Source organism: Vidua macroura, chromosome 1 (genome assembly GCF_024509145.1).
Source record: "Vidua macroura isolate BioBank_ID:100142 chromosome 1, ASM2450914v1, whole genome shotgun sequence".
Lineage (NCBI taxonomy): Eukaryota > Metazoa > Chordata > Aves > Passeriformes > Viduidae > Vidua > Vidua macroura.
Window position 1 is genome coordinate 83304688 of NC_071571.1, and position 18295 is coordinate 83322982.

General features: G+C 38.9%; 2 protein-coding genes across 8 annotated transcripts in view; one reads left to right on the forward strand and one right to left on the reverse strand.

Moving 5' to 3' along the window:
• Positions 1-8740, reverse strand: part of MTRR (5-methyltetrahydrofolate-homocysteine methyltransferase reductase) — a 28722-nt gene extending 19982 nt beyond the window's left edge. Inside the window, exons 1-4 of one of the 5 annotated variants that reach the window (XM_053990681.1) lie at positions 8614-8740; positions 7724-7838; positions 4746-4907; positions 191-344 (exon numbers count right to left, since the gene is read on the reverse strand). In XM_053990681.1, coding sequence (XP_053846656.1) covers positions 191-344; positions 4746-4889 — 298 coding nt within the window. In that variant the 5' untranslated portion in view covers positions 4890-4907; positions 7724-7838; positions 8614-8740. Of the gene's footprint in view, positions 1-190; positions 345-4745; positions 4908-5062; positions 5160-7723; positions 7858-8613 lie in introns of those variants that run through there. The other 4 variants (XM_053990672.1, XM_053990696.1, XM_053990690.1 and 1 more) reach the window with 4 other exon arrangements.
• Positions 8741-8816: 76 nt separating this feature from the next.
• Positions 8817-16012, forward strand: FASTKD3 (FAST kinase domains 3). Of its 3 annotated transcripts, none has more exons than XM_053971452.1 (7): positions 8817-8881; positions 9264-10724; positions 11837-11922; positions 12332-12494; positions 13499-13568; positions 14849-14963; positions 15726-16012. In XM_053971452.1, exons 2-7 carry the CDS (start codon positions 9293-9295, stop codon positions 15822-15824), a joined length of 1965 nt encoding a protein of 654 aa, XP_053827427.1. In that variant the 5' UTR covers positions 8817-8881; positions 9264-9292; the 3' UTR covers positions 15825-16012. The 3 variants fall into 3 exon arrangements, with proteins under 3 accessions (XP_053827427.1, XP_053827418.1, XP_053827412.1); XM_053971443.1 differs by lacking the exon at positions 8817-8881 and adding an exon at positions 8887-8974; XM_053971437.1 differs by lacking the exon at positions 8817-8881 and having other exon boundaries at positions 9007-10724.
• The last annotated feature ends 2283 nt before the right edge of the window (positions 16013-18295 follow it).

The following is an 18295-nucleotide window of genomic DNA, read 5'->3' on the forward strand; positions in this document are numbered from 1 at the left end:
ACATTCAGATAATTTTGTGATGTTTTCCCTTTATTGCTCATAGAGGACATTATATAAAACTGCTGTTTATAAAAATAAATGTTTTATAAGCACTTTAAAAAGCCCAAACCACCTATTCAGAAATAAAAGAAATATAAAAATTATTCACTGACAGACAAGTTCTGCAATAATATAGAAAATACTAAGTCACCTAGCAATCCATACTGGAGATGTGCGAAATGGTCAGGAGGCAAAGTCTTGTCTTGAATTTTCTTTACAAACTTGCGGGCAGTGTCTGGTGGGTCCCCTGTCCCAGTAGTAGAAATAACAATAACTACAGGATCCTTTTCTGTTTCCAGGTTATACTACAAGCAATAGAACAAGTTAAGTTACAAGGTGTTATTTGATACATAATTGCAGCTTTAGATACTCTATCTCCCACCTTTCTTCTTCCCAAGTGTACACAAAAACCATTTAATCACGTTTTACCTATATTAAGCCACAGAAAGGCTTTCAAGTAATTACAAGCAATTTTGGGGATGCAACTTATGATCATATTTGGAGTTTTCAAGACCAAATTTGATAAAGCCCTGAAGAACCTGCTCTGACCTCAATTGACCCTACTGCAAGATGACATCATAAAGCCTCTTCCAACCTGAAATATCCTATGATCCCATATACAGATGTCCAAGGGCAGCATTTTGTGCAGGCTAGTACATATATGAAGAATACTTCACAAATGCACTCAGCTTAAATACACAGTTCTTACAGTATTTTATTTGTCAAGTGGAAAAAGTATTTTTGTATACATGATCACAGTCACACAGATATAATCCTCATGATTTCACACAGATAAGTGGGGTGTGGCCACACAAACTGAAGGGATCATTTCTAAGTTCCATTAAGTATCATTTGGGTCTGATAACTTCCATGTTACAAAATCACAGTATCACAGAATTAACTAGGTTGGAAAAGACCTTTGAGATGATCACACCCAAAAAACCCCCCAGGCCTTTTGGGGGAACTGTCGTTATTGGACACGAAATGAGTACACAGAAGCTTGGTAAGTTCAAAAGAGAAAAAGAGCCAGTTTTATTCAAACATCTGGTATTTATAGAACTCCAAAGGTGACCATGGATTGGAGGATGGAATTATCACCTCTCCAACCACACTGGTCTAAAGAACAATCAATCATTTCTCTCCACCACAGAGAAATATGTAAACTATTCTATTTATACATGAAATTGTGTGGGAACTCTGACTCTCAAATATGTAAACATTAGCAGAAGGCTAAAGAAGTTTTCTGAGAACTTTAAAACTTTCAAAAGAACTATAAAAAACTTAACACTTTTAAAAACCAGGGCAACAGGGAACTAAGGTATCTCTGAAGAGTGATAATCAGACAGTGATTGCTCTGCAATCTGATTAATTTTGGCCCATTCACCCTGCCCCTAATTCTCTCCTTTGCTAATCCACATTTCCCAGAGTTTCATGGGGCTACTCCCATTATTCCAGCTTGACAAGAACTGCCTGTAGTAGGGACTGTGTGTCAGTTCCATAAATTTGGATCTCATGCAACCATTAATTACTTCTCAAGTAAAAAGCACTCAGAACCTTTGACTATCCCATCTTTAGCAGGCTGCAGCACTGTGCCAATGTGCTATCAGTCGCTCTCACAGCACCCCTATGGCCTACGGGTAGTGAAACACAGCTCCAAGTCCAGTGTTTGGGAGTGACCTCTGGAGACCTAATCCCACTCCATGCCCCAAGTATGACTGACAGACAGTGCACACTCAGTCAGCTATAATTGGCTGAATTTTGAAAACTTCTAAGGGTAGAGATTTCCCTTTTCTGGGCAGCTTCTTCCATGCAGAACTTCTCCACCAGTGTCAAATCTGAGTTTATCAGGCAGCACCCAATGGATTTGGTCTCCTGTTGTCCAGTTTGGCTCACATAGGCTGCTATTAGAGCACTCCTTAGCCTCCTTTTAGCCATAATAACCTAAGCTCCTCCTCTTCCTCCCTGTGGGTTGCAGTTTAAATCATCTCCCAGCACTCTATGAACAAATAGATTGCAAGAGGTGCTGTGTTTCACTCAGAGCAGTTTCAAGACTGTAATGCAAAACTCCAGATTTTGAGGAGTTATGTTCTAAACACCTCCCTCAATAAATCACTCAAACTTTATCTCCTTATCAACTGTGTAAAAAATTACCTGACACCTACAACCCAAAAGGCCTGGGAACACATAGAAACAGACTAAAGTGCTTTTGCTTTTGGCAATGTTTCCAAATCTTTCCTGAAGAAGCTAAAAGCAGTTGCATGGAAAACTTAAATTACTACATCTTGCCTCCGACAGTGGCCTACAGCAGAGACTTAGAGAAGCACAAGTAAACAGAGTAAACATGCAAGGATATTCCCAGGACACTCTGCCAGACTTCAATGAGTTGTGGCCCAGGAACCTTCATCACACAGCTTTTGTCTTTTACAAGTTCAGGCAAACTTCAAGTATTCACAAAATCCTGAGACTTTCAAAAATGAACGCTTAAGTTGAACAAAAAAAGGCTTCAAGGGTCCTGTTGCAATAAGGACTCAGATTTTCAAAACTTCCACAGCTGATTTGATAATACAGACCCACAACTTCTGCAGTGCATTGGCACAGGTGACTACTGCATTTACAAAGAAAGGCAAATTATTGAAGTAAAGAAAGTAAGGGTCTACTGGTACATGAGAATATACACTAAAATGAGCTCCATTAAAAAAAAAAAAGATACAAGCTCAGGAATTATGAAGTGGCATATTAGAACAGAGGAATGATTAGCTCACTACATTCTTGTTTACTCCACTGCAGATTTTCATCTGCAAACTTAGACACCTTTTGAAAACTAAACATTTGGTGATACAGGTTCTGCAATAATTTGTGTCAATTACTCCGAGGACTGCTACATCACCAGATCAGCAAGAACCTAACACAATTACACAGTTTTTTACTCTACCTTCCACTTCCTCCTGTATCTTTGTATTTCAGGTTTGTCTCACTCTTTCCTTCAAACATTCTCCTCAGCTGAGAACAGCAATGCCACCCAAGAGCAGTGAGCAGCCTGCTCAAGCTGTGCATAGTTGCTGAAAGGAGAGGATGGGATCAGACAGCCAGGTTTGTCTCATCCAAAATAATACCTATCATGAAAATGTACTTATTCAGATAATTCATCCAAGGCTGACTACACACACTGTGACCCAAGATGATCTCCATTTAGCCTCCCATTTTTTACTGCTCCTACCTCACTTCCACTTCATTTCAGTCTTCATAAAACGTAACCACCATAACCAACCAAAGATTTATGACCTTATCTCACCCCTTGAGACACAAGTAGTGTCTCTCACTGTAGGTGAGAGACACTACTTGGAAACAGCCAGTGTTCCTGAGACCTGAGCAGTATTTGACCATTCACTTTTGAATGGCAAAAATTACTATTACTGGCTCTGTAACCACCTAGTCCATCCACAGACCTTCACATGGTCTGAAAATACACAAAAGCTAAATAAGGCAGACTTTCTAACTGACAAGTAGGGAAAAAACCAGAAGCTTATATGCGACGAAATTTACAAAGCTGCAGAAGTTACTTTTTTCCTCAATGCCGAATTCTCAGATTCTCAATTCATAATTAATTTCCAGCTCTGAATTGTCTTGCCAAATTTGGCAAAATACATTTATTTAAGTGGCAGGCCAATAACAGGGCTAGAAATGTTCTGACTATCATCTTCCTGAAACTAATCTCCAAACCTGCCAAATGCAGAAGAAATTAAATGAAAGAATATAAGAAGGATCTTCACATTCCCTGATGGCTGCATGAAAGTCTCTTTCTAACACTCAGCTCCATACTTATTGCACATTCATTCAAAATGTCTCACATTTTCAAGTGCATGTAAAAAACTCTTTTAGATCTTATTTTCTCCTCATCTCATATGAAATACCAGGCTATCAAGTTTTGATTGTTTGGTTTTTATATGTTTTTGTTTGAGGGCATACAGTTAAGAGTACTTTGTGAAGGAAATTACAGTCCATAATGCTTTCAGTTACAGAATTAAGTTTTCACATTCTTACTCTTGGATAACAGCAAGTAATAAAAAGCCACTTCCTTGTCCCAGCCAAGCATTTTATTTTGTTCTAGAACATAAACTGAAGTGAGTCCTGTGGGAATCGAAATGAGTGCATATGCTAAGCAACACAAGAAGACCCACAAAAGCTCTGGGCCATGCTGCAGCCCACAGTTAACACAGAACACCAATGCAACAAAATAAATTAAAAAAAACCCCAAAAACTAAAAAAAAAAAAAACAACAACAAAAACCCCAAACCAAACTAAAACAACAACAACAAAAACCAAACAAAGAAAAAACCAAGGAAAAAAAATCATTATTTCTAGTAACAGCAGACGTGACCTGTAAGTCCAGAATTCATTCACTACTGCATACATAAAAAGTTTTCAAGAAGTCACTGAATCATTGTTAGATGAGAGATAAAGACATATTAATCTACAGTTCTAATAAGAAAAATCTGAAGACTTATCTTTGGCAGAAGGCTATTAAGCCTTGAGTGAGTATTGGTTGAAGTTACTGATTCCCAAAGAAGAAAAATTTGACACTCTATGGTGTTTTTCAGGTGGGTGCATCTGCTACCTTTCATGATATCAAGAACCACCACTCTAGCATGTGAAGAAGAATGCAGATCTTCAATACATATTTTTCAAAACAGCATGGAGTATCTCACCTTATCCATTTCACTTATACAGTGCATATCAGCTTCAAGTCCATGGGCACCTGCTTGCTGCCATATTTCCTCAGCTATGGCTTTTGCCTGCCCCTTTTGTGTTGCATAGAGGAGCAAAAACCTCCTTTTTGACTCACAGCACATTCTATTTTTTTAGAGAAACTGCAGGGGAAAAAAGAATTTAAAAAGTGAATTTATTGTAAGCAGAAAAGCAAGATTTTACTTTGCTTATGAGATTCAAAAGAGATAAAGATAGCAGCATCAGTGTTTAACTTGGAAATGAGGCAAATGAATGAATGAATGAAGCAATTTCTCACAAGCAAACTTTGTAGATCAGGTTGCAAAAGATGTGTGGTGTTGGTCCTATGTGCTGTACTGCCTTGATGCTCCAGTAATGTAACAATATCTCTGGTATCAAGAATCTAGTTTGTAAACAATACAACATGAGAACTTTTAAAATAAAAATATATACTCTTTTTATTATATTATTATATATTTTCCGTTTCAAGTTAGTGACTGCTTTGTTTACTTTTCCGAGCTGTCTTTGAAAACAAAACATAGACCTGATGAAGTCAAACTACAAAGCCTGAGGGAAAAAAATTAAATTCTCAGTTTCTCCTTTTCTGAAATCAGTATTTTTTGCTGCAATGACTTTACACTTTATTGCCCACTATGTATTTTGGAGCACAAACACTGACTTTAATTTCCTATTTCAAAGGGGAGCTCCTTACAGAAGTGCAACCTGACCCTGAGATTAGCTCAGTTGCTCAGAACACGATGCTAATAACACCAAGGTGTTAGGTTTGATCCCCATATTGGCTATTCACTTTGGAGGAGCTGTACTCGATGATACTTCTGGGTCCCTTCCAACGCAGACTATTCTGTGAACTACAGAATTGGCTCTCTGGGGTTTTATTCTCCTAAAAGTAAGAAACAATCTTAAGAGAAATCTGCCACGGTGTCACCAAGTCCCTCGCAAGCAGCAGGATGAATGAGATGCATATCCTTATCCATCCACCTGTCCCATGAAAATTTAAATGCAAGAAGTTTTCTTCCATTATTTTGACACAGAGAACACCACAGATTTAACTTCAGGCAGCAGTAAATAAGAGAGAGAAGCAGAATGTCTTTAGAGTGGATATTACAAATTATTTTTTGTCAATATTTTGTCATTGCTAAGGAGGTGCAGTAGAACTCAAATACCTAGAATTAGTACTGAGAAATTTTCAGTTCCCAATCTGAGGTACCTCTCCCATACCTGGGCCCAGTTTGCTGCACTTCACCTATTGCTTCCACAAAGCATTCAGAAAGCATTCAGTGTCCCAGCCAGACACACTGAGTTATGGAAACCTGTGGCTACATAATTTGAGGTATCTCTTTTTTCTCTTTCTCTCAAGAGAAAACAAACATAGCTGAGTTGTATAAGAACACTGTACTCCATAGACATGGCAGGATATTTTTCCCCATAGTACTGCAGAAGGTTTTTCCTACAGGAATTTTTTTTATAATTTTGATAATTATACATCAAAAGTAGCAAAACTAAGTGAAAGGTTCTTAAGATGCCTGTATCATACATGAATTTCATGAGAAATGTAATTACTAGAAAATGTTGAAGTTTTCATTGTATTTTCTTCTACTGTGTTTTCCATTTTAGTTTTCATTTTAAATTAATGACATATATTATCTAAAATCATTAGTAATTACCTTAACAACGACCTTTAAATAAATCCATTTACATAACTGGTTTCATGCACATGTGTGCACAGAAGGTGTATACAACAAAACAATCCTGAAAATGATTTTTCACCTTCCTTTTCCAAAAGAAAAAAAATGTGATAATTATGGTAATTCATATAAGATAGCATAAATACTGTTTAGATACCCTCAGATCCTTGTAGTAATACAGATTCATCCGGGTCATGTGCTGTGTTTTCACCTAACTCTTTTGTCAGCAGGTGGCATCACCCGACCACAAATGAATAAAACCAATAAAGACAAACAGTCCTTCATTACTACACTCTTCCTCATACTTCAGAAAGGGAGAAAGATAATCAGTTTCCCACAAAGACCACACCATAGTACAGAAACCTTCTATGCAAGAAAAGCTGAGGAGTAAGCTGCCAACATTATAAACCAGGCATTACCAACAAGTCTGTTAGAACAAGAGTCAGCTTGGGAAGCTGTTATTGTTTGAGAAGCACAAAAATTTGCAACAGCAGGGGGAATGGAGAGGGCAAGAGATGGAATAGCAGCCAAGACGTGGTCTGACATGGTCAGATGGTGCTCTAACAGTGCTATGATCTCTAAGTCAGGCAGAGCAGCCAGGATTCCTGTAAGACATTGTGAGTTTTCTACTCCAGCTAGCATAGCAACAATAAAGGGTGCAAAAAGTAGCCACACACATTTTTGGTGCATAGATGTGAACTTGGAGAGAGGTTTTTTCACTGGTGAATGGACCAGTAGCTTGTACAGAGACACAAAAATCTGGAGCAATCACACGTCTCACAGACAGCATGTGGAAATAAGAGAACCCACACAGCCAGAAAAGCTGATGATGCTGGAGATGCACATGCAGACTGCCTGAGACAGGGTAGGGCATACGTATGCAACAGTGTGAATGAATCCTTGTAGCAATGGGGGAGAATACAATTAGACAATCCTTGGAATTACATACAGAAAGCTGTTTAAATATTTGTGGCATTTATTAACATTTTCCAGGAGCCTAGTATTATATGTGTTGCATTGTTGCTATTCATCTTAAATACATAATTCAATTAACTGACTAGTTTATTTAATTCCCTAAAAGTTAATTATGTCAACAATAGACCAATAAATTCCTTTGATCATTTGATCTAAACTGCTCAAGTTGAAGAGTTTCAGTCTGCGAACACATCTTCTCTCTGTCATCAACCATAAGATCTTTGTGCACAGACTGCCAAGTGATGGTGCTCTAAGAGAGTAAAATCAGTCATGCCTACCTGCAGATGAACAACCATAAACGAGGAACACACTTGCTCTCAGACGAGCATGCTGCCCACACTGCTCTTGCTTTGCTGCTCTATACACTCTTCAAAGACGCTACTCCATTTGCACCTACACGATACAAGTTCAACTGGAATAAATAGGGGAAAAAAAGGCAATCCTTGAGCTATCAAGCTTTCTGAAGAACCACTGTAACTTTAATAATATTACCACACCAGCAGCCTTTAACACGTTGTCGTGCTGGAAGTTGCACATCAAAATACAATGTTTAAGCTGGGAACACAACCTATGATTTGCTGGATCACACCAGGGCTTAACAGGAAACTAAGGATGAAATTCTAAACTACAGCTCTCCTAATCCAATACTTGGAAAAGTCAGAGAGCTAACAGTCCACGGAAGATTAGCAGGGAGTCCAGCAGCTCCCTAAGGCACCAGAGTGTAGCACAATCCATGCAGGAATGCCGCTGAACCACACGTGCCGCCCCAGCAGGGCCGCAGCTGCACGGCAAGGCCAGACCGCGCACGTCATGGACCTGCTCCGTCAAATATGAACTGCGCGGCCACGGACCGGAAAAAAAAAAAAAAAAAAGCAAGAAACTTCAGTGCACACACTGCTAACTATGTAATCAATAGATGGATAAACTCCTTAGATCCTCATTCAACCTGAATTGCACACATGGAGGAGTTTCACCCTTCTGAAACTTAGAAGAACGTCTTCTTTCTGCCAGCAACCAGAAGAGCTTCACGCACTCCTCCGTGGCTTTAACCCAGGTTCTGGGACCGTGCTTTAAACCACGAAGCCATTCCCAAGCCACTTTTTCAACACCTTGCGACTCGCTCAGAACCATTCTAGGGCCAAGACAAATATAAAAGCGAAATACAAACCCTCCGCCCCGCCCCAGTGCCCCTCGAGCAGGGAACGGGAGTACTTGCGCTGCAGGACGCGGTGCACACGGAGGCGAATCCCACTTCCAAGCAAAGCGCCAGAGCCGGCCCCTGTCCCGCGACTGCCCGGGCAGCGCCACGGCGGGCCGGAGGCAGCGGCAGCGCGGGGAGGAGGCAGGGCCGGGGCGGAGCGGGGCGAGCCGGGCGGGCCGAGCGGAGGCGCCGGAAGGTCCCGGCAGGCGCCGCGCTGCCCGTGATGGCCGCCGAGGTGAGGCCGCCGCGGCTGCCCCGGCACGGCCGGCTGCCTCCCGGGGCGGAGCAGCGCGGCCCCGGCCCGCGGCAGCGGCAGTAGCGGCAGTAGGTGCGGAGGGGGATGGAGGGGCCGCGCCGGTGCCGCCCCGGCCGCGGGGGTGGCGGGCAAAGTCTCCTGTTCGTCTGCCAGAGTGTCCTTGCGGGAACGCGGGGCAGCCTGTCACACAGGGATCGCCGCTCCCGGCATTTCTGCCCTCTGCATTGCCTTGGGCTCGGGGTCGCGGAAGAGGGATCCTACCCGTCTTACCAGTTACCAAAAGGATTGGGTTGTGTTTTTTCTGCATTTTAGTGAACCTGGTGGTGTTTTCCAGACTACATATCTACATTTCTTCCCTTAGGTATCATTTCAGAGCTCACTTGATTCAAAATGGCTTTGATTAGCCGAAAAACCTTCCAGTTGTATTCATCCAGCACACCAGCAAGCAGGTCTGCCTTGATGACCCTAAGCAAAAGGTTGGACTTCATCAGTGGGCAGCGAAAACCCCAAAACCGTAGCTCTGTGGCCATGAGGATGCTGTGTGTCAAAGATAAATCTCAGTATACGTTTTGTAGGAAAAAACACGTACAACTGCAGATGCAGCCACTTTCTGTTAATGAAGCTGTGCATCTTTGTGGAGATACGAGGAACTGTACTAAATCAAATAATGTGTGGATGGATGAACAATTATTTTTCAAGAAGTTGAACAACCTTTGTACATCAAAAGAGATTTTTGATTTTCTCAGCTCTGTAAAGGTCATGTCTGATACAATGGCCTCAGGAGCCCTGCAGAAGATTTCTGAAGTTGAGGTGGATGACAATGGTCTTAAAAACCCTGGACTGTTAGAGAATGAAGTTTTCAGGGCATTATGCTTCCAGTTTGAGTTTGAATCCTCAAAACTGTCAAACAGGGGGCTGTTAAATGCATTGCAGGCTTTGATAAAGCTTCGTATAGATCCGCAGAGCACGCTGATGACAAGCCTGCTTTCGGAGAGCAAGGAGCGGCTTGGCAGGGGACAGCTGACTGCTGAAAATCTGTGTGCTCTTGGAGAGAGTTTGCTTGAGTTAGAAGGCCCAAGTTGTGCAACGCTGGAACAAATTGTGAACCACATGCAAGAAAGAGACATTAAGAGTTGGAGTCCCAGGGAAATAGTGATGGTTTATAAGATACTGCAAGTGACTGTGGGGGAAGGGAAACAATGCCAAAACTTGCTAAACAGACTGAACAGTGTCACTTTATGCACAGTTTCCCACCTGAGCCCAAACTTTGCAAGTGTAATACTGAATTCACTGGTGGTTCTTCGTCAGACTCAGGCAGTTCCCTTAGTCACTGCACTGTGTAAACATTCAGTGAAGCATGTTCCCTATTTCACAGATAAGGAACTGGTAAATGTACTGGAAGCTTTCCTATACTTTGGGCAAAGAGTGCAAATTTTTACAGAGGCACTGGAAAGACATGTCCCCAAGTCCATCCACACTATGCATCCTCAAACGGTCAGCAAGGTCATGCAGTATTGCTGCAAAAAGATGATTCTTTCAAAGCCCATCTTTGATGCAGTGGCAGAAGGTTTCATTTCCAGTGCTGACAGACTTACCCCTGACCAGATTGCTGCGTATATTATCCCATTTGGGACCCTTAATTACCTGCCTCCAAGTGCTTCTTCCTTGTTTAGGAAGCTTGAGGCTGTGCTGCATACCCGCCTGAGGCACTTTCAGCCTCACACCTTGCTGAACCTGCTACACTCGTGTGTCCTTATTCAACGTTATCCGATAAATTTCCTGCCAAAAATATTTAGTCCCTATTTTCTGCAAAAGCTTCAAGGTAAGGAGCAGAACTTCTCCTGGGATGTTCCACATTTCTTTCTATTATGTAGTTTGTCTCTTGTCAAGCATCTATTTTTTATCAATTTAATTTGTGAAATCAACAGTGACCTAATCGAAGTGACTGGAAAATAGCGATCAGGAGGCCAAAGGGTGATGCTTCCTTGTCACAGTTGCCATTGTCTTTCATGTATGTCATTTAGTTGAGTTTGAAAATTGCACAGTTTTAAAACACAGACTTGAATTCCCTTAAAAGAATTATTTCAGTTAATCCTTCTGGTTTTCTAAAAAAACAGTGACCTGGTATTCCCTGTGTTTGTCCTTTCTCTTATACATGATGCTAGAACATCCCCCATGTGATGGCCTGTTCTTGGCTCTAACTATTGCATATTTCACTGCTTTTGCACACAAATCTATTATGAACAACACTTCATTTTGAGTTATTCTCTATTTGATACTGAAGCATTTTTAGGGTCATGGTAGAGAGATGTAAGCTATGCCAGAAGGATGACTGACTTAATAAGATATCAGCTAAGATTGCTCTACTAATAGAACTAAGCTAAAGTTTTCAAAGTGATTAGAAATTTTGGTCACTTAATTTTTCAACAACATGAAATACCTGAAGGAGTTGATCTTTACAAAGCAGACAAATCTCCAGAAATTATTTGGTATTATCCAGAACTTGCAGATTAAAAAAAAAATGAGAGTGAAACAACGAGATCCTGGGATTATAACTTGGGGAAGAGTGGTTGTAAGAAGGAGATATTTATCTAAGACCTCAATTCAAATTTATTCTTCTGTGTAGAATGCCGTGCATCTTTTGGATCCTCATTTTTTTTTGTGAAAGAATGACAGTTTTAACTAAGATCTTGCTAGTTTTGTTGATATTGTGTAAATATTTGTGTTGATATTTCTGTAAATAATTTTCTCATTTTTCTACCTGTGTAATTTCATACTGATCTTTCTGTTAATTTAAACAAATGCTGAGAATTTTAATGATTAAGCAGCTTTTCTACATATCATACTGAATAGCTTTTCCTAACTTCTGCATATGGTTTGTGTAAAGACACTTTATGGAAGGTACATCTGAAAACCTGAATGTTGTTGTTTCAGCTCAGCCACCTGGTTTGAACAGAGTTGTTATGTTCCAGCTAACCCAGCTTTTTCTGACTGTCACCCTGGAGTGCCCATTTTATGAGGTACAGTACATGTGAAACCAGAAGTGATGTTAACAAGAGGTGATAAGGTCATTGGGGCCCTGTTTATACTTAGTTGCATGTTATTTCCTATAAAAAGCATTGGAATTGGACAAACCAATTTTCCTTGATGAAAATATGGAGCATTTCTACCTGATTGAATGACTTGATATATTTGTATGAATGGAAATAGCTGTGCATTTCTCATGAATGTGATAGCGTTGAAGCTTCCTGAGAATGTTCTGGTGGTTGTTTGGGTGATTTTAAGTTTCCAGAAGGTCATACCTCAGACTGTAGGTCTCTCAATAGACTTGGCTTTGAAATGCACAGAATACATTTTGCTATGTTAATATGAGGTAATTACAAAAATGTTATCTCCCTTTTTTTGATTTGGTTTTCTGTCTGTATCTAGGGTCCGAAACTCCTTTCTAGGTACCAATTAAAGGCCTTTCCCACACCTCAGAGTTCTCCTGATGTTCACCTCTTTAAAAGGGTGAAGACAGGATTACTTTATTTACTGAAAAAAAGAATATATTTTGCATCAGAGGTATCAACACCGTATTTCTATGTAGTTGGTAAGTATCATTTCTTTAGATTAGTAATTAAATATGTGTGTGTATGGTGCCAAAGCTATCCTTTCCTTTGTGGGCAGTCTAAATTCTGCAAATACAGAAAAAGTAAACTGGGATACCAATTTCAGTAAAAGATCTGAAATTTGAGAACTTTAAATGAATAATTTTTAGAGTCAGAGAAAGGAAAATGGAGAGAAAAGCACTGCAGTTTGGTATTTACTCAGCCACTCTGCATTGAAAACAGCTGCTAACAGCTGCTTGTATTCTGTGTTTGTATTATCAGCTCCTTGTCCATTAAACAATTTGTATAATGTAAAGCAAAATGAGGCAACGCCACTTGCCTGATCTCCCTGCTTTAGTGGTGAGTAGAGAAGGGAAAGTGGTCAGCTGTGTGCTCTGCTCAGCTGGGCTCCTCTCCCCTCAGCAAGAGCTGCTGACAACACCGTCAGTGGGGGTTTGTGGGTTGTAAGACAGGAGTGAGCAAAACAGTGTTGTGTGCAGCAGGAAACAGAAGGCAGTCATGAGGAAAGGCATGTGCCCAGGAGGCGTGGATGATAATAAGATGTTGAGGGAAGGGAGTCTTGGACACCATGGATTTCAGAGGGATTTTAAAAAAATAAAAAAGGGGGATGATTCCAGAGTTACTCTGTGTGTCAGCTCTCACAAGGATGTTGAAGCTAGCAGAGGGAGAGAGTGTGTCTCTCCCCAAAGCCCTCAAAATTCTAGAGACCCCAGCTAGCACAGCAAAGCACCATTTAACTGTGTTACAGTTTTGAGCAGGCTTGGAATACTACTTTGTTTGTTAGCATCATGAAAGGCTGAACTCTTACTAATTATCACTCATTTGTGTTAAGTCTATACTTTTTGCCAGCCTCTGTAATTCAAAAAAAAATGTGATAGTGTTATAGTTGTTTAATAAAACAACTGTGAGAAGATGAGAATTACAGCAGAAAGTTTGTTATAAGAAATGATGTTTAATGTCACTTCTCTTTTTTCATCTACATAAGATATTGAGATTAAATTAGATGAAGAAGGTTTTGTATTGCCTGCGGCCCAACTTGAAGAGGTACACAGACGGTAAGAGAATAAAAGAAACCAGTAGTAAAATGTTGATTTACACTAGGAAAGAGCATCCAGGGTGAAAACATGACAAAATTTAAGATATTTGCAGTTTTGCCATTAACTTCAACAAAGTTCAGGTCTCACACTGAAACCACTGGCAGAAGGACAAAATTAACAATCTGCTTTTTGCTCATTGTTTTGCCACCTGACTATGCAGTGTCAGACAGCTGGTTTCTTTACTCAATGACGGTCAGAATCAAGTCATCCTTATTTGGATTACAGTAATCTATTTTGATATTCTGTAATTAATTTTCAAATTAAATTCTGACTGAGTGTATTTGCACAGATTTAACAGAGTTTTTATTCACAAATTTACTTCTGCAAGGAATCCTGAATAATAAGGATACTGAGAAATGCATAGGTGTTTAAAAGTATATTAAACAAGGGATACTTTGGGAAGCCTTGGATACAAAGTTAAGCAACCTGCCTGCGTGATAATTGCAACTGCACTGTGTGAACAAAGCAAAAGTCTTTGAAGAGGTTAGGCTTTCTCCAGTGTAACCTTCTGTTGTGGTTTAAGCTGAAACCAGGATACATTCATGTTCACAAGACTCCGAGACTAATACAGGATCTTTCCAAGACCCCATGCTTAAATGCTTAAGAATGAGCTTCAATGTTTTTTGTTTTAAGTGGCAGCTTTCATAAAGTGAATAAAGTCACAGTATACTTAACATACTGAAAATTTAAGCAACTTTTTAACAGTAGATGTAAAAACCTTGGATTAAGTTTATGGGATTTTTATCACCCCGAAGAAAATATATTGTTATAATCCATACTGCCAACCATATGTACCGGTTTAACTTAAAACAGACGTAGCTTAAACTCAATTTGAACTCTAATGGATTTAACAGGTAAATTAGTAATTAAAAATTGCCTCTAGCTGAGGCAATTTTTTTATATTTTTTTTCTAGAAGAATTCAAACAGCTTACTAATCATAACATTAAAGCAAAAAAACCTCTCATTAACTGACATGGTAATTTTTGTTCAGAGCAAATAAAAAAGCTTTTCAGATCAGTTTCACTAAGTTTCAGGGTTTCACCTCCCACCTTTAAATTGAGTGATTTAATTTATCCTGAACTAGATAACTCCCATCCTACATCTGATTCAACAGGTGTAAGAGGGAGGTATTGTCTCCTGATTCTTAGGAATTTTAGTAGCTGAGGTGATTCAAATAACTGATTGTTGTGGTTTGTTGCGGGGTTTTTTTTGATTGTACGTTTATGCTTAATTTTAGAATTGCCCTGTGTGTTGATGGTCAAAATAGATTTTGTGCTCATAGCCACAATCTGTTGGGAGAAGAAGCTATTAAACAGAGACACCTTCAGCTACTTGGTTATGACGTTGTGCAGGTAAAGTTCAAAGACAGTGATATACTTTTGCTCTAAGAAAAGGAGTAAAAAATTATTTTATAATACTTAAAACTGTAGTTTCAATTAATTCCTAAAGCAGATGTAGTCTTGTTCTTTCTATATTAGGTTCTCTCTGCCTAGTTTTTGCCTTTTTGAGGGTGTACAGAACTATCTTTTTCTTTCTTGGATCAATTAGTGTATTCTGTCTGTGTTTTTTGCTGCATAGTGCTGTTTAGAAGAGTACTTCTCTTCAGTGATTAAGATTCAAATCTTGAATTAAAGGAAAATGTTATCTAAGAGTTCATTAGAATTGGAATTTTTAATTAAATACTTTTTAAAAAGGTTTGGAGTTTAAAAAGAGGAGTTTAAAAAAAGCTGATTTGTATTGTAAATAATATTTTCACAACAGAGTATAACCTTTATTTTGACTGTTGAATTAATAGAGGTATATTTTTCTTGAAACCTACTTTGAATGAAAACTGTTAGTTTCTTGAGATTTTATTTTCTACTTATCATCACTTATTCTATAAGCCTAACTCCATAATATTTAGCTTAGTTTAAGCTGTAATAAATATCACTCTTTTTTTATGGTAATCTCTCTTCACGTCATTTATAGATCAATAGCACATTTAGGATTAAATCTTTAGTTTTGAAACAAAATAAGTATTTGATGTGTAGTTTTGCATCTGCTTAATGAACATCAGTCTTACCCTATTGTTTATTAAAAGGTATTTTCAGCAATCATTTCTGTTTTGTTTCCAGATTCCATTTTTTGAGATAGAAAGTCTACAAAATATCAGAAAAATAGCAGATTATCTACACAAAAAAATCTTTCCTTGTACATATGGACTCAGCAACTGACACTGAAGAATACTACTGGATAACAGGCTGACCTTCTATACTACAAAGTGTAAATTCTGTGCATGAAAGAAAAATTATTTTTTCTAAGTAACTGCACCTCAGAAAAAGTGAAGTTCTGAGTGTGAAACCTTCCAATATTTGGAACAATTGACATGTAGAGAGTAATAAAGAGCATCATATTTTCTTAAGATTTGTGTCAATATTTATTACAAGTTTACAGGTATAAGTGCCAGACAGTCAGTGCTGCTTTTCCCTTGTATTTTAACAGGTTCTAATTCACAGCTGCAAACAGCCATGTGTGACTACTGAAGGATACTGGCCAGTCTGGATGTACAGCTTATACCTATTCTGTAGGTATATGCCTGCAGAATACCTACTAATCAGGGCTTTTCTTGACAGTAAAAGAAGAAATTGTGCAATTTACTTACAGCTGCTCATGTAATTTCCCAAGTGTTTCATAAAACTAAAATCTGAAGTAGTTGCAGAAGCAGTATTGGTTTATTGGTTTTACTTAAAAGATGCAGAGTGCTGTTCAATAAATAGCAATGTCTTACAGAAAATGAGAGCATTTTTAATAAAAAAGATTTGCTTTACTTTGTAAAGTAACAGCTACCACAGGATAATGGACTTGTACAACTGTCTCTGTGGGGCTGCCCAATGTTCCAGATGTATTCTATTTGTAGTTTTGCCTTTGGTGATAATTTTAGCTAAACTGTCTAAATGGGGCCATGTATGCACTCCAGAGTTCCTCTGGGTTACAGAAACTCTATGCTCTGCCATGTCCCATGGCAGCCCTTTTTTATTTATGAACAGAAATTCTGGAAGTGAGAACCAGAACCAGTATCCACTTCAGCCAGAACAAGTGCCCTAACTTGGGTCAGTGCATTGCTTTGCAGATGATGAAGGGAAAACAGAAGAACTTTAGTTCTGATTATATCATGTATTCTTGATGAATGGCCATGTAACATATTTTCATGTTAGCTTGTGCTTCCTCTCGGTGTGGAATTACTATTTATGAGTAGCAAAGCAGAATTCCCAGCATTACCTAGTTTGATTTTCACTGTTGTTTTGATACAAAAAAGGTGAAACTTTCACATCATTGACATTCTGTATATTTCACCAGTAGACAGAGAATATGGCCAGTTTTTCCTTCCAATAATTTGTGAGTTTGTCTGTCAATTGCCCTAACAATCTCTGGAGATTACTGGATGCAAAATCCAGATCTAGAATATACTTTACATTGTATACACTGTCCATTCTGTTTGTGTTAATTTGTTGTGTGTATAAAACTCTTCCTCACAGTAGTATGTCAACACTAACAGGTGAGGGAGCGCCAAAATGTGTTTTCCAATGTGTAATAGTAAGCTCAGAACATCAATAATCTGAGAATTTGTCGTTCTAGCAAGCGAGAAATTGAAGGAGAGCTGAAATGGCTTTGTGAATGTTTATAAGGAACTTATCACTAATACAGAAGAAATTGTCAGGGTGTTCTTCTGACACTGAGCACTGAAGGAAGAAATGAACCATTCAGAACTGAATGAGAAACAAGTAGTGGGAGGAACAACCTGTGAAAGACCTTCAAAAGTGAGTACAGATGAGAAGGGTGTGACATAAGCAAAGAAACCAGATAGGAAAACTCAAACTGGTCTTTTGATGTCGGACTTTCTCCGTGGTGGAAGTGATGCTATTTCTCACATAGGCCAGAAGGTGGTGGTATTCTCAAACAAATTTGATTTCCAATAATTTTTCAAACACAGATGGTTTGTAAATATAGTAAGGCTACTTAAAAAAAGCAATTTGTACTGACTGTCCCAAAGTAAAAATAACCTGCTAAGAATATGGCCATATTCCATCTCATTCTTCACTAGTAATAACTTTGATACTGATTTTTGGAAAAGCATTGTGGTATTAGAAAACATTTCCTTCTCCCTTTGTTCTTACTATGATTCCTTTCATTTAATGCTGCTAAATTTGTTTAGTGAAGAAGTGTTTATTTTGAAAAGGAATGTAGCCATTAATGTCCTTTTGTCCATTGTGCATTGAGTGTAGAAGAACTGCAGGTCATGAATAATGAAAGTAATGAACACCTCTCAGAATGGGCTGCTCTATGTGCTCTGCTTCTCACATCATAGGCAAACAAGTGCTATTGACTGCCTGATTTACTACTTTTTCAGGTCCTAGATTTAAAAGGTTTTTGTTTCTCTTTTTTTTTTTTTTTCACTAGGTGTCTCACTGTATTTACAAATGACACAGATTTCCTGTGTCTAAATACCTGACAAAAACAGTGTCAGTCACAGCTGTGGACTTACAGTCCTTTTTCTGGTATGATCACTTAGGCTGTTCCTTTCTGAACAACACCACCTCAGCCTTAAACAACAACAGGATCAACAGCTCTTGAGAGCCAAACTGATGCATACTCTGCAGGAGAAACTCCTTCTGAAGTTACCTTAAAATTTTTGTACTGGATTCTA